Genomic DNA, 24,337 nt, shown 5'->3' with positions numbered 1-24,337 from the left:
ATTACCCTTTCTGCCATGCACTTTTACTTTCATCACTTTATACCAACTAACAGTAGCCCAAGAATCTGAGATTCATAAAAGCCAGGAACAATCTCCTTTGAGGAGGGAAATAAATGAGTCCCACAGCTAACAAAAGCATGGCACATATGCTGTGCCCAAGTCAGTCCCTAGCAATCTGCCTTATTTCAAAGGAGTAATTCCTCAACACATCCCTATTCATTTCTCATTCTAACAATCTGTTCCAGTGTTTTCAGTTTATGGCTGGCTGACAAAGCTACAAGCCGGCAAACCCCAGCAGACTGGATGGAAGATACAATTTTAGCCAAGACATAAATTCCCTCCTTCCTGAAGCTGCGGGGCCCAGTTCCTTCCCAGCAGGGACAGAGCTCGAACCAGAAGGAAAAGGACCACAGGAGACAGTGGAGAAGAGGAAAAGCTCTGAGTGGCTGGAGAGACAGCAATGCTATTCACACCTGTAAGTGGTGCCGGGTGTCTGGAGAGCGCTCATTGTCCAGGCTGTTCGCTCTCTCATTCTGCGGCCTCACCGGCTGCCTCTCCTTCAGGGATGTGCTTCTTCCCCGGCGCCCCGTCTGCTTCCCTTCAGACCTGCTGGAGAGATGTGCTTACATTTCCAGAGCTGGCACAAATCTGAGTGAGATACAGCCCCCAAATCCCAATCACCCAGTCTGGCAAACTCAGTAATATCAGCAGAAGCACTGGGGAATTCTGCATGCAGATCTGAGCTAGCCTGAGACCTGCTGATGCTGCTTCTGACAGTGCACAGCGCACAGTTCAGCACATTCCCAGGAGTCCCAGGATGACTTCCACAGCCTATGCTAACACCCACACCACCTCTCTGCTACTGCTACACCAGCATAATAAGATCCAGCCAGGCAAACTGCAGTCACACACCCCAAAGCAGCACAGAGTACCTCTGAGTGTTCATTTATCAAGTGCTCGAGACCCATCACTTAAGTGCCCAAACATGAGGAGGGTGTCCTTGCAGTTTAGTGCCTTAAGGCCATCCTGACCAAATCCTAGCACGCTGTCCATGACTTCCTGAGCAGCTCTGCAGCAGGCACAGCGCTGTCCCCCTGTACCTGGTGGATGGGATGATGAGGGACTCTGTCTTTGTGATCTTCCCGCTGGGTGGGAGCTTCTCCACAAACACATCTGGAGTGGGGAGTTCAGCGTCCTGGACTTCAGCTTGCTGGTTAGACTCCTGCAAAAACACAGGGAACAGAGTCACCAGGAACAAACCCTCCCCTCTGTCTCACCTTGGGAGCTTAGCTCCATCTGGGGCACATTGAGCCTGCCTCTTCCAGACATGCTCCTCACTGCCAAAAGGGAGAAGCCAATAGTGGCTATCTGGGGCTCCCAGTTGCCAGCTCTGCCTCACAAGGGAGCTGCAGGTAGGAAAGGTGTTCAGATATGCTATTTGGAACAGGGACTCTCACAGCTCAAAGCCAGGGACATGCCTCCTCACGCAATGCAGATTAATTCAGCTTACCCAAACGAACCAGCTAAGAGAGAAAGACATGAGAGAAGTGTTACACACCCCATGTTCCCAGCAGAGCAACTTGAGCTTTGGGATTTTTCCCTCAGGACCAGCTTGATTTCTGCCAATTCAGCTTAAAGTAATACTTCTGTCTGATAAAATGAAACAGCCTGGAGCATCCTTTACATGCTCAGTAGCAAGCTTTGGGCCAGCCTTCCTCAGGCTGTTTGAACAGAAGGTCAAATAGAGCATTTCACCTGCAAAACGCTGAAAGACAAGAACCTCCAAACTAAGATGAGAAGGAAAACTCAGTGTTATCTTCACTGCAGCTGCAGTTACCCATGGAAGTTGTGTTGCATGTGCAGCTATATGGACAGACAGACGCATGCCACAGAATGCAGCCCACAGCTGACACACAAACTGACAGGAGGGAAGTCAACAAGTGCATTTTCAACTTACATAAGGGACAGTGTCAGAAACACTGTCGCCTGCATGTTTGGTTCCAAGACTCTTTGTCTTTTCAGGCACTTCTACCTGCTTGAGAGAAGAAAAATCCTCAGGAGGTTTAGCACCAGCACAGTTTCCAGCCACACTCTCTGGGTCAGGCTGTTCAGAAGAGATGCTTCTCCATTTAAACATCACACAGCTCTGCAGGATGGCCAGCAGTGCTTCCTGGTCACACCAGGACTGCACACATTAGTGTGGGATGTGGCCAAGCTGATGCACAACACACAGTAGAGGCAATGAAGTGCCCTGAGATGGGACTGACACTTTATGCCCCTCCATGAGGGAATGGAAAAGCAGTTGAGCTGCCCCTGACCATTCACTGTCAGCCACCAGGAAAAGTATCCCAACAACAGTAAAGAAAAGCTTCCTCCACAGACTGCTAAGAAGACCCTAAAACTCCCAGGCAACACCTCCCATCCTGGCAGTCATTTCAGGCACATGGGAATCTGAAGCTATTCATACCATCAGCAAGTATTCAATACATAACCCAAAGATGCACCCTTGAGTTAATACAATATTTGCCTTTAAAAAAAAACAAAACAAAAACCCCCAACCCCCCAAAAAAACAAACATGTTTTCTTAGCAGAAAATTTGTATCTCTGCATCCAAGTCTTTGGAGGGAGTCAGAGAGGGTGCTATAATTTACACATGCAAATAGAGACAGTGCAGGTCTATTACGTGCAGATAGATAACACCTGAAATGTGACTTACAGGACTCGGTGGCTCTCTCTGGCTCCTGATGCTGTGGATGCTACCAATTTCTGTCTGAGAGCTGGAGTGTGACAGTCCTTCAAAGTAAGGTCTGAATAAGAAAAGTAAAACCCATTTCTTACTATCAAAAACACTGACAGGGCAAGTCCACCACATTCATAGCAAAGCAACACGACAGTTTCCAGAGGATCTTACTGCTCCCCAATGGTTCCAGTAAAACAGGCTACTTTTGAAAGGAGAGGAAAGTGTCCAGGACAGTAAGAGAAGCCAAAAAGCCCAGGGATCCCTGGATCTTGCTCTTGACTGACATACAGCAAGGAGAATTACTGCTTCCCCCCACACCCCAACACTCTGCTCCTGGGTAAGTGATGCTTGGTGCTAATACACGTTTTATTTGCGGGTTGCATCTGGATTTGGCTGCCAGCCCTAGGCTCCAATTACACATTTGTTCAATAAAGTAAAGTAGCATACACAATCAGATTGTGCTTCTACTCAAAAGGCAGCTCATCACATCAGGCTACAAGACTCAATTATAATGTAAGGCACTGATTTTTTGTTGTTGCAGGAAGAACCTGCCTATGAGCCATCAGCATTTATCACATCCTCTTTAAGATATGCACACAAGAACTGCACACAGGAAACTACAGAGTGTCTCCCCAGGACCAGACACATTAAGTTCTTACTCCAGCATTACTCCAGCAATCACATATCCCAGAACAGTTAGCTCCTCAGCTCCAGGGAACAGGATATGAACTTTCAGTGTGCAAAGTAAAGCATTTTGGCTTGTTTCAAAGCAGCTGTTTACCACAAAACATCGATTTTCAAATCCCTTCAAGGTAGGGCCTACCAACTGGCTGATATCTTGGGTTAAGCACCAAACACCTTTACAAGCCACCAGCCCTATCATTTACCAACACTGCCCCAGTCTATCCTTGACATCTTCTTGCTCACTGATACAGAACAGGTCATTCCAGACTCAGAATCTGTTCTTAGCCCAATAAGGTAATGGGACATTAATGAGGATATTATGACACCTGGTAATTAGCAGATTTAGCAGATGCTGTACTGACCAACTGCAGTGGTCAGTGCCATAACTCTGTTTCAGAGCCATCAAGCACTGAAGGCCTGAGGATGCAACCACACACCAGTCAGAAGGATGAGTGCAGCTCAGTCTCATGTTTTCAGTCTTTATTGGGCAGAGATGTGACACAGCTCTGTTAGCTCAGGGCTCTGCAACTGCTCGAGACCCCGAGCCAGCAACCCCCAGCTCAGCTCCACAGTGCTGGGACTGACCCACACATCACTGCCCACACGAGTCCTTTAAAAACAGGCTTGAGCATATCAGCATGTGCTGTAGTCATTTGGGCCCTGAGGAATTCATTTGTTTCCTGCAGCTCTGCTTCCTTAATCCCTGCAAAGACTCTCTTTCCACACAGGGTATTATTACAAGAAAGGTCTTTCCAGAAAGACAATGTGCCTTGTTCGTCCCCTCCTCTACTTCTGCCTTCGCATACATTACCTTCCTGTTTTTACTACCTCTTCAAAACACTGTGTACAGCTCAATTCTCTGCCTGCCTGCCACCAACTCCTTCCCCTGTGCTCAGGTGGCAGGGCAGCAGAACATCTGCAAAGGGAACAAGGAAGAACTGAGACTGAAGGGAAGTTAGACTCCACACACACAGCCTCTAGATCACAAACTGTCATTTCCATTCTAACACCACCATGTCAGGGGAAAAAACAGAGGGGAAAAAACAGCATGGAAGGGTGGGAACGACACCAACATCTGGCACTGTACACAGTCTCTCTCTGGCCCAGCATAAGCTGCCTCACACTTACTTTAACTTTGGCTTTGGAGTGCTCAAGACACTGTCATCATCCTCCATTTCTGGCCCACTGTCACTGGGATTCTCTATATCCAGCGTGTCATATAGAAGGTCCAAATCCTCCTCCACCTCTGGAACATGCTCTGCTGGGTCCTGCTCTGAATCCAGAACCTACTCAGGACAAAAACAGGTATCACCAACCCTCCTAGGAGCCAGACTGAGGAGCCTCCTAGGATTGCAGTACACCAGTCCTGGGAGGAAGATTCTATTCCTGGAGCTAGGATACTGTGTCCAACAGGAGCATTAAGTATATGAGAAATGCTTGTCTTGGATCAAGCTTGTCAGTGCCTGGTTAAGCAGGAGTTACATATTGGAACAGGCATCCATGAGCATGTCATTTAACCATTGGTTATGTCCGTTATTCAACCCTATTCTATAAACAAAGCTTTAAAAAGGCTCCAAAGGAGTCCCAGTTTCCTTAGAACCAGTACAAAATTCCAGTATTCCCAACAATGTAACCTGTCTTGGGTTTTACTGAAACAGCTGCCCGGACACCTCGTGATTTGATACCCAAAAATGTCCACAGGAGGCGCCTGAAACCTGGACGAGGACCCGCCGCCACCGACAGGGCAAAGAGAACACACATACCTCACACTGAACTTGCACGGGTTGTTTCACATATACCCCGGAGCAAGCAGGGGCTGTGCCCAGGCCAGAGCTTGCTTTTTGGGTGGCAGCTCCAGAAAAGAAGCGGCTCGGCTGTCTGAGCCCTCAGCTGTGGGTGCTGACTCTGCCAAGCTAACTTGGGAAGAACAGCAAAACTAACAGGACTCTTTGGAAGAGATAGGAAGCACGAGGAGTTACTCACTCTTACTCACAAGCACAGAGCCACGCAGCCAAACGAGATGTTAACTGTTTTTGTATTATATACTTAATGTTACACAGGTTTCTTGGGTTTTGGATCTGTTTCATCCTTTTCAGCTCTGATCAAGCAGCTGACTCGTGGATCTGAGCTCCCTATCCAAGTTTTTCATGTCTTTCCTGCTTGTTCTAGTAAGGTGATCAAACAGGCTGGGATTTAACTTCGCAAGCAATATACACCATTTGGACTATTTGCCTTTGAACGGCTCAAAGATAATTTCAAAGCATTCTGCAAAACTAATGGGTATGCACATGGCTGCCAAAATCTGCTTTTGATAAAACTTCATCTAGAAAATGTTTGCTGACATTTAGAAATTGGCCCTCAAGCCTCCCTGCAAGGCCAGGGTATAAGGAAAGGTCACATCCACTGTGGACTTGAAAACAAAATGAAGGGAACAAAAGGAAACAGGAGAGTGCTCCTGAAGACTAAAGCAAGATGCACCAAGCAGAGGGCAGCACATAAGACAGGAAGGTTTGCAGAACGAATTACTCACCTCATCAGACACTTTAAACCTCTTCAGCAGTGCCACAACCTTCTGTTTGAAGTTTTGTTGCTGCAAGTTAAAGACACTTTTACATAAGTAAAGCATTAAGTGAGCTGTTTTCTCCCAGTCTTCAAGAAGCCCAGACACATCTGACACTGGTGGCTACACTGCTGTTACAAATCAAATAACACCTGGCACCACAGACCACCTCTCTGCTGTTCTTACACTGAAATCAGCTTTTCCACACCTATGATAATTTCATTCCTGCATTACCACAAACTGATAGGTCCCACTCCAACAAGCACTATACACCTGAAAGATGGCACACTGCTTTTGGTTGGATAACAAATTTTATCTGCCAGATCACACCTCCTGTACCTTTTTGATACGTTTCTGGAAAACACCTGACAATCACCTTTTCTGACTCTTAACAAGGATGAGCCAACAGAGACAACTATCCACTGACCCAGAGAACAAATACAATTTCTACCACCAAAGCATGGGGGTTTTTTTTGCAGGAGCTTGCATGGCAGGTTCATTTATTTCACTAGCAGCACTGGAGAAAGAAAAGTTGTGGCGCTTATCCTTAGCACTTTCCCCATCATGCAAATGTTTCCTGAGCCATACTCCCAGATCCTGGACACAGCGGGAACCAAGCCCAAAACAACACAAGGCAAACTGCTGCACTTCCTTTGTGTTTGCTTACCCCCAAGAGCTCCCCCTCTTGCAGGATCAAACAGCTGAGGTTTGCCAGGAGCTGCCCAGCCCTTCTCTGCTGGTCACTGACAAAACTGATATGCACACTCTCGACAAGACAAGAAGGGCCCAGGTCTTAGTGCTGGTACAGAGCATTTGAGGTGGCATCCTTGTGTCAGGAGGAAAGGGAGAAGGAAATGGCTGGTACCAGGCCACTCTTAGGTGAAGAAAGTTGCTCATTTGCTGACTCTCCTGTATCTCACGTGCTCTTGCAAGCCCAAATGCCTACTCCTAACTCTGGCCTCAGACACTTCACACAGATCCCAAACTGCACCCTTTATCTCTGAATTCATATTCTGCAGCTGCAGCCACCTTCTAGACAGCTGAAGTTTAGGTGAAATAAATCCACCACACTCTCCCAAGACAGTTCTGTTTCTGTCCCCAGTGCATCCCTGAGGCTGAGATGCTCTCACAATAGTGACAGTTCTCTGGCTCAGGGTGTCAAGCAAAACCATCCATCACAACACCTTGGACCAGCTCAGCAGCCCACGGAGAGGGGACACTCGGCATGCAGTAGCTAAGGTGACATGGCAAGAGCTGTTTGCTGGCCTGAGTGGTTTCACAGAGAGAAGATCGGGTTTGGAGCTGGGCTGATGTTAACTTAACTGGCATCACCAAACCCAGTTTTGCACCAGCTGGAGATTCAGCATCAGTTCAGAGGTCAGGGCTAGAAAGACATTCCTATTATGAGTTCCTTGCTTACTAACTAAGTGGTGGATTTTGTCCTGACTGGTCACTGACACTTCAAAACAATATGGACACCAAAGATATGAACCAGCACACTCCTGGTCTCATAGACAGGATCTTTATAGTGACAGATTCAGGACAAAATAGGGTTTATTTCAGACCTCATCAAAACATGGATTTCAGAAACAGCCTTAGAAGTGGTAAAAGGATGTCCAACTTTTTCCTGAAACCAAAACCAAACCTAGCCCATCCTTGGTGATTCTGAGTTATTGTCATCATGGACATGCATAAACACTTGTGACAGCAGAAAGCTGAATCATTGTGTGGTCAAGCACGAGTCCCTGCTCCACACAAGTGCAGCTTTGCAGGCACACTCATGCTTGTGAGAGGGTGGATAGCCACATGCATCTTTCTAAGTGTGTATATATATATATACATATATATATATATATATAAAAAATATCCAGGTACTTCTTTTGCCTCAGCACCACATGCACCACCTGAAATTTCTCTACCAATCTCCAACCCCTGACTAAGCCATTTCATTTTGAGAACTTCCTGCTGGCCTCTCCCACGCAGAGCACAAATAGGAGAGCTTTCCTTCACTTAGAGCTTCTTTCAGGACTTACATGAGCATGGATCCTGCACTGGCTTCTTCATGGGAGTGGAATTTCATACACTTGCATGATTTTTGGAGGTCCTTAACCTTGCACACACCTTGGATAGTCCTGGTCCCTGAACTGGCTGCTTTTTCTAGCTCTTCACATGCTGTGACCATGCCCTCAAGCTCCATGCTGGGCCAGCATGTCTGGTGCTGCTGCTCCCAGAAGCCACATGCACTGCACATCCTGGCCAAACCCCATCAGTGTTAGTAGAACTAATTTCCACCGACCCTGGTTATGGACGTCGTTCTTACTATCGATCTCCGCTGCTTCTTGGGCTTCCCCAGCTCGTACTCATCATCATCCAAATCCTGAACAGAAAGAGGATTCCTGTGTTACCTTCACCATTCTGTGACACATGAGCATTTAAGTGCTAAAAATGTTCCTTCTGTGAAGATGAACCTGCTGCTCTGTCTTCCAGACATCCAGCATTTGCCTTAATTGCAGTTATGATGTCAGAGGGAAAAGGAAGTGAAACAGGTCTGCAGGGACAGGAAAAAGAGCTTGGAGAAGTAAAACAGCCCTAGTTCTACATTCAAGGAACAAGGACAGTCACAGCCCCACATTTTGGTGGGTCCCTCTCTCAGTACCCTCTGACAGGTGAAAGGCACATGATGCCAGAGTCTGAAAGCAAATTAAGACCCAAACTCAAAAGCATCTCACATCTAGTCAGGGGATTCTCCATAAGGACCAGTTTTGCAAAAGGTATTACAGACTAAAGACTGCCTCAGACCCCACTGGGCCTTTAGTTACAGCTGGGGATCCAGTTGGGCTCTTTGAATCCAATGAGCACTACAGAAGCAACCAAATGATCCCCTGACCATTAAGCAGAGAAGCACAAGGATGCCAATGTTTTTTCAGGGAGCTCAAGTCCAAACATGTGAACAGATAAATCACAGCATGGTTGAAGAAATGGGTTACTGTGCAGGCCTTCTCCACTGCAGCTGAACACTTGGTAACAGTCTCGCACTAGTGTGGTTTAGATACAGAAATAGACTTTTAGTTTCAAGCACGAGCCGGGAGTGCACATGCTCCACTGAGCCCTCACAGGGAGAAGCCATGCCCTAAACAGTACCTGGCCCTGTACGGCATCATCACTGGCCTCCTGCTCAGAAGAGAAGCTCTCGTACTCTTCCTCGGAATAGTTGTCTGAAAGGGAAGGAAAGAGGGGAGAGATCCTGTGAAACTCCTTTAAGGTGAGGGCATGGTCTCATCTCAGGAGCAGAAAAGGCCAACTAAGTCACAAATCAAAAAAGGAGGCACACAAGGAGAAGATAAACTAGCAGGCATCTCTCTGTGCTAGAAACAGTGAAATGGGAACTGTCTCGAGGAAAGGAATACGGAGAAACACACCCAGTAAGAAGGAAGGATCAGGACACAGTAAAGGCTCCTCCTCCTTTTACCCTAGAAAGGACCACCTGGTAGACAGCAGCAAGCAAAGAGGTTTCTCCCCATGGGAAATTACTTCTCCCCCTAACATGGGCATAACTGACTTAAAGGGGCAAGTAAAACATGACAGAGTCTAAAACCTTTATGGAAATGACACTTCAGGTGAGCCGCCTGGCCCCAGGCAACAACACACAAACACCTACATGCACTCCTTCAGCAGGTCACTCTTGCAGCAGCAAGCAGAGGGCTGGTACCACATAAAAACATCATCACAACTATAAACCCAGTGACTTCCCTATACAGTGCACAACATCATGGATTTACACTCACTAAGCCAGGCCATCATCCACAGCAAAACATGTTGCAGGTTTGCAGGTCTTATCTAAAATTAATCAAACTTACTGTACAATAGTCAAAGGAAAAAGAAGATGGAAGAGTAGCTTAAATGTAAATCTCCTGAATACAAGACTGGTAGCCAGGTGAGAAGCTACAGGTTCTCACCACATCCACCAGTAATGCTGGGAGAGCACTGGTGAGAACACAGCCAACCCTTGCTGGATGGCTCAGGTGTGGTGTGGCATGCAGGAGAAGCTTTGACAATTCAATCCCCCACTCCTGTCACAGCTTACACAGCAACACATTTGCAAAGTTGAGTTTTCTTTGCATTGATCAGTTACAGACACAGCAACTTGTGCAAACCAGTGCTCATTTGTCCCAGGGAGCATCCAAGCCCAGGACGGGTTTAACTCCAGCTAGTTCAGGAAGACACTGGTCCTCAGAGAATGTGGTTGGACTCTTACCTGTAGACTTGATTTTCTGGCTGGCCTGCATAGTGCTGTCCTCATGGTCGATTGGCTGACTTGATAAAGAGAAGATCCAGATTTCTGCAACCTTCAATGGAGCCTCTTTGATGTTGCTGAAAAGGCTCAGAACCTGCCCACCTTCTGTAGGGTGCTGCATGACCTGGGACAGAAATTAAGCAGTACAAATCTGCATTTAAATGTCATTTGCATACTACAAGAGTTATTTATGTTAATAGAGTTACTCTAGATTTCCAAGACCTTATAACCACAGGAACCATCTGCAGGCAATACACAAGGCTAGTTGAGATTTTATCTGACTCCTTATGAAAGTGATGGAAGGAAAGAAAAGAGCATTCTGAGTTGATCAGCTCATCCTTGAAGCAGAGTACTTGACTACCTCGTTACTACGTATTTGCTTCCCCAGAACAGTACTGATTTGAATTATCAAGTTACCCACCTTCTGAACACCTAATTAAGGAACTTTGTTTGTCTTAAGGTTTTGAGCTGGTAAAAGCAAAAATTCTTGGTGAGATACAGATGTAAAGTGTTTCCTAAGGCAAAATATCCCTGCTCCAGAGAGCATGGAAAACACATGAATCTCAGAATGAACTGGCCACCACCCTGAGGTAATGAAGCAGCAGGTCATGAAAAACAAGTCAATGGTGGAGGCAGAGGGGCATCTTGGTGCAGGTTTCTCCTTCCTTTGCCACTCACAGCTCACAGGTTTCTCCCCAGAATGTAAGTCTTGTGTTCTTCTCCTGACCCACCAGAGTGAGCAAGCACATCCCCACACCTGCACATCAGCTTCCCAACACACACCAGGCTGCTTTGTCAGCTCCTCACACGGACCTAACCAGACCTGAGCTGATGAGGAACATATGTCCTCTGCTCTGAAACTGCTCACTCTCAACTCCAATTCACTGCTTTGTTTCAACAGCTAAGAGAACTTTTAAAGTTTTTTTAAAGAAATGAGTCAGTGCAGTTTAGGGGTCATCTTCCTATAAACTCCAAACGGGAAGGGGGGCTTGTAAAAATCTGTTTTCCTGAAGACTGCAATTTCATAAATATTCCAGATGAGCTGGAGAGCAACTATTTCCTAACATGGTGAACCTTTGAACATTTTTGACCTTCTAACCCCCAGTCAGCTGACATTACAAACAGACATAAGAAAAAACACATGTAGCAGCAGCAAATGCCCAACACTTAGAAGTTCACTGATGACTCTAATTAATGGGCCCACATGTTTTCTGCCTTACAGCAGTATTTACTTTTTAGTTCTCCAGCAAATCAAACAGTACAGGAAAAATGTTAGCTGCAACACCACACATTTGGCCAATTCAAATAAGGAATTCAGCTTTCACTGCAAGACTGAGAGAAGCTGAACTCACAAGAGAAGTAGTCTTTAGAATGATGTATTTAATGCAACTCACCACACCATAACACAAGCTTATTTTGGATGAAAGTCGGTTGTTGACAGAATGCAGTCTGATGAAAAATACTGGTGTTAAACTGAACTTGCTACTGCTAAGCCCATTTCTAAACACTCAGAAACTGAAACAGCAGAGGTTAAACAGGGCATGAAATAACAAAGCATGGAGCTATGCCATTCAGAAAGCCTTAGTGAATAATTTAACCATACTTGACTCCAGCATTAATTTTATCATTTACTTCTCATGAATAGAGCTCCACCTAAATTACCAACAGCCATGAAATAACAATGACAAAGTGTTTTTCAAGCAAAATGAGAGGAATTACTTAATCCTGAATTCTCATACTGTGGCACTGAGAAGCACAGCAAACCTTGCTTTAACATTACCATTTCTCAGTGTTGGAAGGCTTGCCCAAGTGACTCTGTCTTGTTCTGCACTTTTGATCTGGACCCCCTAAGTCTAATAAAGCCACAAAACAATAACAAAACCCTCAAAAGGTCATAAGCTATCCTTGTGAAAGCTTTAGCTATTAAGATATGAGGCAGAAAACGCTCAGTATTATTACTCAGTAATAAAATCTGGTTAAAATATTGCCCTGTGAACATTGATTACAGCTATTAAGACAGCTATTTGAAATCCTGCCAGGTACTTCTCAATGAGGAAAGTGGCAACAATGGGTTTGAAGAGAAGAGAGAATGTCCACGTGTGTAAACAGACCATGTGAAGAGCAGCTCACCTCAGCCATGTTGATACACCCCACAGCCAGGGTCTTGTAGCCTAAAATGGTTCTGTTCTTGTACCGCTTCCGCCGCTGCAGCATGATCTGAAGCTTGTTGCCTTCTCTCTTCAAGAAGTGAGGGTACTGAGGTGGGAAACACAATGGAAAAGTTTGTTTTGTTTCTTGACAGTATCTCCCAAGCTTCACGGATAACCTCCATTCCTAAGGAATAACCCCAGGACTTTTCTAAGCACCAACAGCTCACTCACACTCAGTGGGCAATCCTTCATTATCCCGAGCAAGACTTCAGCTCTGCCCAAACCACTCAGACAACCACTCCAAAAACACAATCCAGGCACACAGAGGAGCTGTTCAGTTTGGAAGGGCTGGTTCCAGGGAGATGAGCAGCCTCCAGGAGACACCTTCCCCAACAGCTGAACAGAGGTTGCTCAGAAGTGGAGCCTGAGGTGCTACCCAGCGGCATGGGCTGCCCTGCACAAACAGTGGGCAGTGGCAGGGACAGCCACAGACCCTCACGCTCTTGGGAGGACACTGCCTTCCCTCCAGCACAAGGACACTTCTCAAGTGGTTGTATTTTAAGTAACTGAGTCAAGAAAAAAACGTGTCCTACTGCCAGGTTATGTTGCAAAGACATAAATCCTCCCCAGACATGTTCCATACAAGAAAATACATTTGTTTATACACCTCCCCCAAAAAGTCCCCAGGAATAGAAAGCTGTCAAGTCCAGCAGAGACTATTAGGGAAAGAGCAGAGTTAACCATAACCATAACCATGAGGGAGAAGCTGTGCAAAGGAAGAAAAGTCTTCAAGAAAAGATAAAGCAGCAACCTGAGCAGTCTCATCCCCAGAAGAGAGGAGACTGGGACACATGCTCCAAATATACAACATACATAGTACTCAATAACCAGCAGACAGGAGAACCCAGTTGCTGGGATCTCAAAAAGGACATTGCCAAGTGAAGGATGCTTCTCTTGCAGGGAAGAACTACTTTGTTTTTTCCTTGGTACATTATGAAAATTAACTTCCTGCCCATCAAAACACTTGATAAATTCAAATACCAAACACCATCAGAAATCCCTGAGATATTAATTTGTAGTCCAGAGCAAGCCTCACTGCTCTGCAGGGAGCTGGGAGCAGCGGCCACACAAACAAGAAGAATACTAATTAGCTGGTTGCTCCGCAAGGGTAAGATCTACTGCTCATTGTCCAAGGAAGAGGCATTGCAGAGGAGAGGAACAATAGTCCATGTAACTAAGAGGCAACCTCAAAACACACAGAGCCTGTGACTCTACAGATGTGCAACATCTCAAAAGAAGGATGGAAGAAAGAGAGAAGGGGTAGGTGGGGCTCAAAAAGCCAGAGGCACCTTTCACATTCAAATTTACCATATCCTTGCTTCTGGGGCCCGTCTGCATGTTGGAAGGGCAGCAGAGAAGAGGGACTCCTTGCTCTCAGTTCAGAGCATTTGAGCCATACCAAGGCTGCTTAAGTACAAACCTAGAACTGAAGTCCCAAGTCACACGTGGTCCCAGGCCAGGTAAATTTGAATGTGTCCAGTTTGCTGGGATTAAACTGAATAGCTCAAGTCCCTATTTGTACAAGTTTCTGGTTTCTCAGGTGTACTGCCTGGCCACCTCTGATGAGCATTCACAGAGGTCGTAAAAGAAAGGTATAAAGAGACTCAGGCCACTCAGCTCCTCCATTAAAAGCAAGGCCCTCCAGAAGAAAAGACCAGCTATTTGCATAGCACAGTCCAGCTTTTTTAACACCAGCCATGACTTACCAACTCTACAGAATTGCTTCAACACAAACTTTTCAGTAACTGTCAATCCATGACAGAGATTGGAGAGGAAAACAGTTTGGCTCAAAACATTTGAAAACTTTTAGAGGGAGAACCAAACACCTCAAGGCACCTCTGAGGGGTGAGAAAACACATACACCAGAACAGTGAGAGTCAGGGCAAGACTTTTTCTGAAGCCCCAATGATGTAATCTCTCCCATCTGGAAAGGTTTGTTAGATTAAAGACAGGAATTAAGTGCAGAGCTCTTAATTAATGCCAGAGAGCTGTGATGTTGTGCTTGGAATATCTGGGGAATTGTGGGTCAGGAGAAGCAGACATTCCAGCAGTAAGGGTGATGGTAGCTCTCCTGCCAGAAAGGCTGCTGCCGGTCTAGCCCTAGCTAGAAGGTGAAGCAGGATTGGACACACACGACTAACTCCATTCTTACTCAGCTGTGTAACAGAGCAGCAGGAAACTCCTCCCTTCAGTTTGAGCAGCGGCCTGCCAGACACGAGGGGCTGCTCACTGTTACACCAGCCAGCACAACACCTCTGGCTCAGCTCTGACAAGGAAACACTCTGCACAAAGTACAAGAATGTCACCCAGGAGAAGGAGCTGAGCAGGCAATGACTGAAGGCACAAGGGGCTGGAAATCCAGGCAGGTAGCACAAAGCAAGGCATATGGTGTCAAGAGCTGACAGTGCAATATGGAGATACTGACTGCTGCAGGACAACAAAACCTCATTCTGCGACACCCACATGCTTTTACTTTGTGGCCCACCACCACTCTCAAATATATCCCAGGCACTAAATTCAGACTGTACCTACAGTTGTTAGCTAGAAGTAGCTTTCAGCCACTGTCCAATTAAGTAGCAGTAAAAGTTGCCATAAAACCCCAGCTGTGCCATTTCAAGAATGCTTCCCAGGCCTTACTGCATCCAAGACCGCCAAACCTTCCTGCAGTCAGAGACCAGCAGCACATCTCTGCTTTAAGCTCACTCACCTCTGCTGAAGGCTTATTGTCACAGACACTCCTCTCCCCTGTTCTGGCTCAATTCCCAGCCCCGTCAGGGAAAACAGAGCTAAAGGCAGTGCTCTGCATCCTGCTGCAGCCTTGCTCTGAGCCCCAGAAAAAAAAAACAACCCACCATATTCCCAATTAATTCTAAAAAGATCTGCAGACTTGCTCCTTGTTGACACAGGACTGGCAGAGGGCAACCTGGCTCATCTTACAGCTTTGCTCCCAGCCATGGGAAAGCTGCAGCCACAGGATCCAGGTGTACATATTCCTGGCATGCAGCTTGGTTATTCCTGTTCACAAAAGAGGGGATGCAATGCTGCAGTTAACTCAGTCTGTGCGCTGCATCAGGACTGAAGCAAAAGCATCAGCCGTCTGCTTGGGCAGCTGCAGGGTTACCATCTGTCTGCAATGAAATCTTACCTGCTTCAGCTCTGCACAGGTCTGAGTAACAACCAGTCTCACATCATCACTTGAACCTTTCTCCTTACCAGATCAAAGTCCTGAAGTCAAGATCTAACCAACAGCCACAAAACGAAGATAATCCAGGTAAGAATGCTTCTGAGTGTCTGTCTGGCTCTGCTCTATGCATGCAGGATCCTCTCTCTCACTTTCAGCAAGCCAGCCCTTATTTACCTTATTTCCCTGCTCAGGAAGTAGGACCAGGACAGCAGGCTTTGAAGAAAAGGGGAACCAAAAACTGCAGTTATTCCAATTCACAGCTATTCCCGTGACTCTAGAGCCAGGAGTAACTAAAAGCACACTGCTCCTGCTTCCCCAAATGGTGCCTCCCTCAGCAACTCCAAATCAGAGGCTCACCTAACTCATTCCTACTACTGCCTTCTGTCAGCCTGACACTCCACACCACCCCCATGGCTGCCATCCTCCACTGCCTATTCATAAAGAAGGCAACAAAAGGCAAAAAAGAGCCGACTTGCTCTGCTTCAGTTCTTGCCACAGCCATAACTTGAAGAGGACAGCCTGCAAAGTCTTCATGTTCCAAGATGCACTGTGGAAGGAACACTGTGAACCAGCACCCTGCTCCAGATCCTCAGTGCTGAGAGGCAATTCAGACAAGTTGTGTTGTTGCACACAGGACATGCAGAGGATCTTCACCTCAGAGCCACCACACATCCCTGCTTCCTGCAAAGCAGCCAGTCCAGCAAGCACCCCCATCCCAGCCTACCTGCAGCGAGAAGGTCAGCGCGAGCTCCGTCTCCACATGTCCACTCGGGGGCAATACAATCTCGTGAGACCGCAGGATGCGCTTGGAGCCCTGCACGGAAACGAAGTCCAGTGGGTGAATTCCCCCGAAGCCAGCCCTTACATCCCATCCCAGCCCTATTTACTGCAAACCAGGAAACGTTGTCATGGACTACCACAGAGAAGTGAACGGATGGGTCTGACCTTGTACTTCTGTGAAATATTAATGAGATGAAAGGGAGATATTTGACTAATAAAGATTTGGGCATATTTACTGTCCCTAACTGCAACAATGCAGCTTTTGTTCTGCCAAACCCCAGCATTGAAAAGCTGTGATTCAACCCCCACCCCTGGAGTTGAAGTCTCGTATTTTCACTTCAGCCAATAGGTACAAGGCTCTTCATCTCCGGGGCCTGGAGACTGCAGCATCGTGCTTAAATCTCCGGCATTAGCCATGACGACTGGGCTTTTCTTTTTGTGAACACACCCCTCCCTGGGGAAAATGGGGACTTTAACCTGTTTAAACAATTGCCAGTAGCTGGGAATATTAAAGAAAAAATTCACTAAGCATCTCAGTGAAGTCTGGAGATTTAATGTATCACAGGGCAACTCCAAATCAACCCTGTGTGTGGGCTGCCTTATGCTAAACAGAGTTACCAGGCTATTTACCGTGTGAGCATTTCATTTCAGGGAATGTTTGAAGGAAAACTAGCAGGAAAACATGACAGACTGCTGCCTAGCAAACCCTTCTGCATTGTTCCAACACAGTGGCAAGTTTCAGAGGTCTCTGGCTCAATGCTCTGCTGAGGCTGCAGATCTGGCTTTGTCCAGAAGGGCTGATCTCCCAGAAGCACAGAACTGTAGCTCTCGAAAAAGCAGCATCTGGGAAATCAGAGACAGACTGGGGGGGGGGTAAACACCTCCAAGCTACATCCAAAGGGAAATGTGGTCTGCCCCTATTAGCCTCAAAGAGCATCATGAGATGAGACAGCAGCAGAGCCTCGTTTACATCCCCTCCTCCCCAAACGTATGGCTTAGGCAGCCAGAGCAAACACTGTGATCTGCAGCGGTGCCTCAGCTCCCCTCTGGAAGCTCCAGCACATCAGACAACAGAGCAGAGCCAGGCACCCAAGGGCTGCCCCCAGGACAAGCAGCACACGTGCAAGTGAAGCACAGCCAGCCTGGCCGCTGGCAACAGCAGCAGCTGCTCCATTTGTGCAAAGCCCCTAATAGCAGCAATCTTGCTTTACTGGTTACGCAACCAAAATCTAATGAAAGACCAAATATAGTTGCTTTTAAAAGACCGCAGCAGATAAACAGAGCAATGGCTCAGGAAATACAGCTGACAACTCTTTGAACATCACTGCTCAGGAGGCTGCAAGGAGACATGGGAAATGCAGGTAAGATGCTCTCATTAGGTCTGAATTCAGTCATCCCCTCTGGAAGGGCTCTGGTGTCTGACAACTCTCATGCAATTCCCCATACAAAGGCAGTCATTTGACAGAGATCATGTATTTGATGATCCAGTACCACCAGCCTCAAACAATAGCCATGTCAGAAACCTGAGTGCTGGCAGATTAAGCATCCCTGAAAGAGCTTGTCAGCATCAGCATCATAACCTGCAAGCTCTAAAGGGACTTTTAATAGCAGGGCTTCGAACCTGGCTGTGTCGACAGCTGCAGTGCTACTGACCCACTGTTAAACAGCACATCCCAAAGAAATATGTGTGCAGAGCCAGCACAAGGGACACCCAAGGCGAGGCACTCTTTGGAACAACGGCCATTCCAGCCACTGTCACCTCTAGGTCAAGTGGACAGGGTAAAATAAGGGTAGCCTGGTGATGCAAGTTGCAGCCTGGGACATGCAGATGCATGTCCTGAACAAGGCACGCCTGTCTGCCTTCCAGTTCCTCAGGGATGGGCCCTGGTGTGGAGAGGACTGCTCAGGTTTCAGTGTCTGGATTACAACAGGAATGCAGATCACAACAAATACACAAAATGGGATGTGAAACTCCCACGTGTTAAAATTCCCTTTGGATTTGTGGGTCTGGGGCAAGCTTTCACCTATAGAAAGTGTAAGCAGTCAGCAGTAATCTGGAGAGGAAAAGAAGGTTTTGCTCTAATAAAAGCTACTGAATTCTTCAACCCAAGTCTGGCACTCTCTGGGTATAGATCATTCACTAACAAGCCTCAGGTCCTTACAGTGATGCATTCATCATCTAGGAGCACAAACATATGGAAAGCTTTCAGCCTTGACAAGCAGTATCTGACAGCCTGGAAACCCACAGCAGTGCTTCTTCTGAGGTTCCCACAAACCAGGTGTGTGAAGCAATTCCCTGCCTTTCTGCTCCCTGCTGTGGCTGCATGAACTCCCTCCAACATAGAGGGACAATTTTTACCCCACCTGGACAACTCAAAGATGAGAGATACCAATTAAATCCTCAGCTATATATTTTTCCACCACAGGCCCTTCCTGATTTCACCTTCCAAACTAGATTTTGTGTGCTTTGACACAACCAGCTCTCTGCAGGGGTTTGCCTAGTTCTTTATTTGAAAAGCAGCAGCTTTTCAGCACAGTTGACGTTCTACTTATAGGTCTGCCAGGCTTTTACTCGTTAAGCACTTTAGCATTTGCAGTGATGGGAGCACATGAGCTGAAGTGATGCCGTGACGCACTGTGGAACTGAGTCCCCTTCCTTCCCAGCCCGCCTCCAGGCAGTGTGACCTACATGGAGTTACCTAATTAAATGGCAAACATCTGCTGTAAAGTGGGTTATCTACCTAGGATGACAACTGTATTTTAGGAAAAGTAATTAGTCTGTACAGGCACCCTACAAATCCACTGACAAGCTTGGCCACAGGCTCAATAGCAGAGCTGCCCACCAGCAGAGGAAGGCCCAGACTCCTCCAAACCAAGACCCAGTTACCAAGATGTTCAGCCCCAGACTGTTAAAGAGAACCAGGCTTGGATTTAGTGCCAGCTCAGGAAGAAAAGGTGACATATGATTCATAAAGAGCATTTTTACATGCAGACAAGCTCATGCTGAGCCATCAGTGAACAATATTCTTCGCTTACAACAGTGAAATGAAGTAGGAAGATGGGAGAAGGAGAGTCTGCACAGATCCAGAATGCCCTGATGGACTTGGGACTGTGGATGCAATGGACCCTTATGTGGAGGTAAAGCTCAGTTTGGGCACCTGCCAGTATTTTTAGTCAAACAACACAATTCTTAGAACTGAGCAGCAATTACCTGCATTTTGACAGCAATGACCCCAGAAATAAGCTCCTTATCCAATTCCTTTAAGACTACCAGTTTCTTTAATGTCAAGCTGCACAACCTGCAAACAGGAACAGAAGAGAAACAGTTACAATCATGCCTGAAAAAGGAAAAGCTCTGAACAGCTTTTACACACAGCAGTATCCCAGTTTACGGGTGAACAGGCTCCAGACACAAGCCGCACACTGATACAAAGACAGCAGAAATATATGAGGCTTCCCTGGCTTCTCAGACTCAATTTCTCAACTTTCAATAAATACAAGGAGGTGGACAGGAGGTACATCTGTCTCTGATACAGACCCATGGCCACATGAGAGCCCCAAACAGCACTGGCCTTCACCGACCACAGCCTGGGAACCCTTGCTCTGAGTCAGACCAAAAGCTTCAGGGTCAGAGGAATTAAATTCCAGCAATATGAAAGCATAGGGTCAATCTAATTTTAAACTTGTCTACAAGGCTTTCCTAGATTGTTGGCTTTTTCATCTTCAGACTCCTGGCTCCCAAAGATCTTGCTCCCACCTCCTCTTGTCAACCCACACATTCTTCTCCTCACCCCCAAACAAAAGTAGTAGCAAGTGGCTCAGGCATCTCTAATGGAAAGGAGGGAGAAAAAAAGGAAAAAGAAAGAAGGAAAGGACTCAAGTGGTGCCCTCTGGCCCTGGTGTTCACATGCCACACATATGCAAGTAATTCACATTCTTCACCCAGGCAATGCTACATTGTTCTGGTTAAAGCTGTTTGCACTTCTGCCTTCCAGCACAGGGAACTTGGGAGCAGATGAAATTCAGCCTCTGCAGCAGAGTTAAGGCTCTGGGTAACAGAACCATGGCATTGGCACTGTCACAGTTTCACAGAAGTTACCACTATCTGGGGGAATTCAGAAGGCATACTCATAAACGAACTTCAGGGAAAGATAAACCTGAAGCCAAGACAGCTCAGTTTGAGGATAGCAGAGGCCAGAGAAAGTTGCTGGGCGGGCTGTAGTGACTACACATCATCTGTCACGCTGGCCAGGAGCCAGCACTGCCTTTGTGTCAGGTCCTTACTCCATGGCATGGGCATCTCTGGCCTCTGACATGGAATGTTAGCAGACATGAGCATTGCTCTTCTCAAACCCACTGTCGAGCTCTTTCTCCCAGATCAAGTGTAACATCAGGGCTGTTCATGAAGGGGTGAAGTCCAGCAGCAGATGAGAAGGAAAGAGGAGCTGATGCTGGATTTTGGTGCATGTCCAAGCAGCACTCACACAAGTGCCACTGACTGACGCCTGCACTTGAACTACGGTACTTCACACTGGTGCCAGGTGCCCAGTAGTTCAGCACTGCAAGGGTGACTTGCATCTCCACCATCTTTTCCACTGTGGTGGGAAGCTGAAACACTGCTTTGCTGCAATGCCTGAAGGTAGACAGGATCAGCCTGGGTGCAAAACAGCAGGAGAGATGCAGCTAAAGGCTCTTCCCAACAGGAGTGGGGGTAGATGTTGAAGCAAGTACTGCCTGTCTCATCCTGAAACATCCGTAGCTCTGTGTGAACTCTGGTCTCTCACACAGGGCCAGTAACAGGGAAGAGCCAGTCTGAGCTCTTATGGTTTGCACTCCAGCACCTCTCCAAACATGTCCTTGCCAGCCTCTTCTCCACCCAGCCCATTCCATCTGTTCTTCCTCCTCCTTTGCAAAGCACTGGTTCCTGCTAAAACCCCCAAAAACCAAGAGAAAGAGAGAACTACAAACTCTCTCCTTTGCAGAGCTTTGCATCACAAGACAGCACAGCCAGATATGCTGCAGAAATAACAAGAAAGGTGGAAAAATGGGCCTGCCTGGGCCTCTGTCCACTTCTGTCCCCCCACCAGCAGCTGTGTGCACTTCGAGTCAGGTGAAGCTGCATCCCTCAACCTGGAGCACAGGAGAGGGTGTTGGCTTTTCTTCTGCATCGTGAATAAAACAGCAAGCACAGACACACGTGGCTGCTGCCGTGAAGCAGCCGGGCCAGGATCTGGAGGAAGGAGGCTGTGAAGCCGTTTGTTTTCTTTGTAACGCGGTAGCTGGAGGACAATTGTGCTCAGCTTGCCAAAACCCACAGAGCTCGGGCCAGTCAGGTGCTGAGAGCAGAGGTAGGACAACACACTGGCATTGTCTCAGCAGACAGGCAAGGAACAAAGATCTTTTCTCTCCAGCCCCGAGCTCGAGGATGGAAAAGGTACAGGAAGAAACAATGGTGTTCTCAGCACACAGAGCAGAGCACAAGGAGGGCGTTCTGTTCTCCGCTGGGCATTCCTTCAATTCATCATTTATGAGCTTTGATCAAACCCTGTGGAGCACTTGCTGCTTGGGAAAAAAAATTCTAAAAATTGAAAGCCTCCTTTACAGTGATCAGAAAAACAAAAGCAGTTTAAAAAAGACATGGGACACATCTGCTTTCTTTATACCCCATTGCTGGGCTGCTGGTACTAAAAGGCACTTCACACAAAAAACAATGAAATGTTTATCCTCTCCATCGGTGGGGGGCAGGGCGTGTGGGGGATGGATAAAAAGCAGTTTAAGTCCCATCAAATCACTCTTACCCTCAACACACTATTTCAGTCTAAGTTGGCAGCTTACAAATCAAAGCAATCTTCAGAATATGTGGCAGAAAGGGGCCACACCTTATTCAAATCGCGATGAAAAGGCAGATGCCAAGTGCGTCCCTGCCACCAGCACAAGGATCCTGAACTACTCGTGCACACAGGTACAGCAAGGATTTGTGTGCAATAACTGCTTCTGATAACAGCAGCACCTCCTACCACGCACTTATCTTTTGCCAAGGTTTTACTGTACTTCCATCAAGTCTCAGGAGTCAGAACAGGGACCAGTCTCACAAGCCACTTCTACCAATGAGCCCGTTAGGTTAAACACCAGTAAGTAAAACAGAACAGACACAGGCGGACCTGGAAAGACGTGGAAAAAGAATAAGGCTGCATTTGGAAGCTTCTAATACATACAGATATGATCTCTGTGAACACAGAGAAAATAACCTAGCGCACACAAGGGGAACTGAGGAAGCCTCAAGCCTGGAGCTGAAGAAGCCTGAAGTATTTTGAAAACCTGGGACAGCAATACAGAAGGTGCAGAGAAATCCTGTCTTCATGTGTTTCAGCCGTGACCTACAGTTGCACAAGGGGCATTAAGTTAGCAAAAGCACTAAGTTAGCTGAAGCAGACTTAAATAAGGACAACAGAAATCTGAGAGCCTATATTTCCACCCTTTATTGAAGGTTCATAGTTGATATCCCTGTTAGGAGCTCAGCTGGGTCCCTAACAGCAGCAGCAGCCTCTGTCCCCTCTGGTCACTCACGTGGCCCCCAGCAAGTATGTACAAGGTACTTGCCTGATCCTGGTCTCAGGTTAACAAATCATGAGACAGCTTAATGCTACAATAAAACTCCATCTTTTTACATCACTGCTGCAAGACCAGAGTTTTAAAGAGGAAACCTGGACCTGACCCAATGGTTTCAACTTGCCTTGCTAATGCAGGTTGTGCTGAGTAGCTTCATCACAAGCCCTTTGCTTAAGGAGGCAGCTCTCTGCAAAGAACATAACATTTTGGTAACTGAGATGCAGCAAACGTGTCCAGAACAACCAAATAAAGTGTCGCATTCTTTACTCACTGGATGTTTTGCTTTTGCATCCCCCTGAGTAGGAATATCAGGAAAATAAACCCCCTCCAAGAAAGAGTCTGCCTTGCTGAATTAAATGTCTGTTTCTCCACAGGGAGCACAGTAATTGCACTGAGACCTTGTTCACGCAGAGACAGTCGAATCAACAGGAAGGAAAAATTAAAAATTAAAGACCTGCATTTTAATTAAACCCCATAGAAATAGAGAATAATAACAGGAGGCATCCACACTTATAGGGGACTCCGAGTACAAGATGGGAGCTGGGGCAGGAAGACCGTAGTACACAGATACCCTTTGTCCAGGTTAAGAGCTGTGAGGAACTATTCCTAGAGAAAGTGTTTCATGCCAGGAGCACTCTCCTCTGAGGTCTGAAAACCTCAATCAGCCAATGGCTATAAGGAAGGAATCAGTTTCCATTTGGTCACTGGACAGTTTCATCTCACCCAAGTTATTTCAGGACAGCAAGCAGCCTCTTACCCTGGTGCTTTCAATGTCCACGTTGAGCGTTGTGCTCCAAGCTGACACTTTACACCCACATCAATCCCAAAATAAACCACAAGCCACTCAAAGGAGAAGTGGAGAGAGACACCCACCTACACATGGTTGCCCAGACAAACAGAGCCATTCTGCACATAGCTATGGGGGTGTCTGTGCAGGAGAGGCCGGAGCCAAGAGCCCTGCACAGCATTTTTGGGAGACAGCTGCTTCTGGAAGGTATGAATGTCTGCAGTGCACCAAGAGCCGACTGCACCAGCAGCTTCTTACACCTGCTCAGGAAGAAAAGAACAACACATGGATAAACCTGTTGCTGCAGTTACGTGCCAAAGGCAGGGCTCTGTACTGGCCTAGGAGCTAACTTGGGGAGAAAAAAGGGCAGAAGTGCTGTCCTCTGATGCCACTGATACATCAGATTTGGGCCTCTGTCAAGGGCAGCAGTAGGAGCCTCAGGAAGATCCTTCCTCACTTTCCAAAGCTTAATGAGACAACTCCCTCAAA

General features: G+C 46.9%; 1 protein-coding gene across 6 annotated transcripts in view; it reads right to left on the bottom strand.

Moving 5' to 3' along the window:
• The window catches only part of PACS2 (phosphofurin acidic cluster sorting protein 2), a 78,052-nt gene that overhangs the window by 30,877 nt on the left and 22,838 nt on the right, over positions 1-24,337 (bottom strand). The window contains exons 2-13 of one of the 6 annotated variants that reach the window (XM_082287082.1): positions 19,664-19,751; positions 16,397-16,486; positions 12,409-12,534; positions 10,240-10,402; positions 9,126-9,199; positions 8,281-8,361; positions 5,955-6,014; positions 4,553-4,710; positions 2,717-2,807; positions 1,958-2,035; positions 1,101-1,222; positions 474-609 (exon numbers count right to left, since the gene is read on the bottom strand). In XM_082287082.1, coding sequence (XP_082143208.1) covers positions 474-609; positions 1,101-1,222; positions 1,958-2,035; positions 2,717-2,807; positions 4,553-4,710; positions 5,955-6,014; positions 8,281-8,361; positions 9,126-9,199; positions 10,240-10,402; positions 12,409-12,534; positions 16,397-16,486; positions 19,664-19,751 — 1,267 coding nt within the window. Of the gene's footprint in view, positions 1-473; positions 610-1,100; positions 1,223-1,957; positions 2,036-2,716; positions 2,808-4,552; positions 4,711-5,954; positions 6,015-8,280; positions 8,362-9,125; positions 9,200-10,239; positions 10,403-12,408; positions 12,535-12,659; positions 12,941-16,396; positions 16,487-19,663; positions 19,752-24,337 lie in introns of those variants that run through there. The other 5 variants (XM_082287084.1, XM_082287083.1, XM_082287085.1 and 2 more) reach the window with 5 other exon arrangements.

The sequence above is a fragment of the Coloeus monedula genome, assembly GCF_965178545.1.
Source record: "Coloeus monedula genome assembly, chromosome: 9".
Lineage (NCBI taxonomy): Eukaryota > Metazoa > Chordata > Aves > Passeriformes > Corvidae > Coloeus > Coloeus monedula.
The sequence above is the reverse complement of the archived record's forward strand: the minus strand, read 5'-3'. Positions and strand labels throughout refer to the sequence as shown.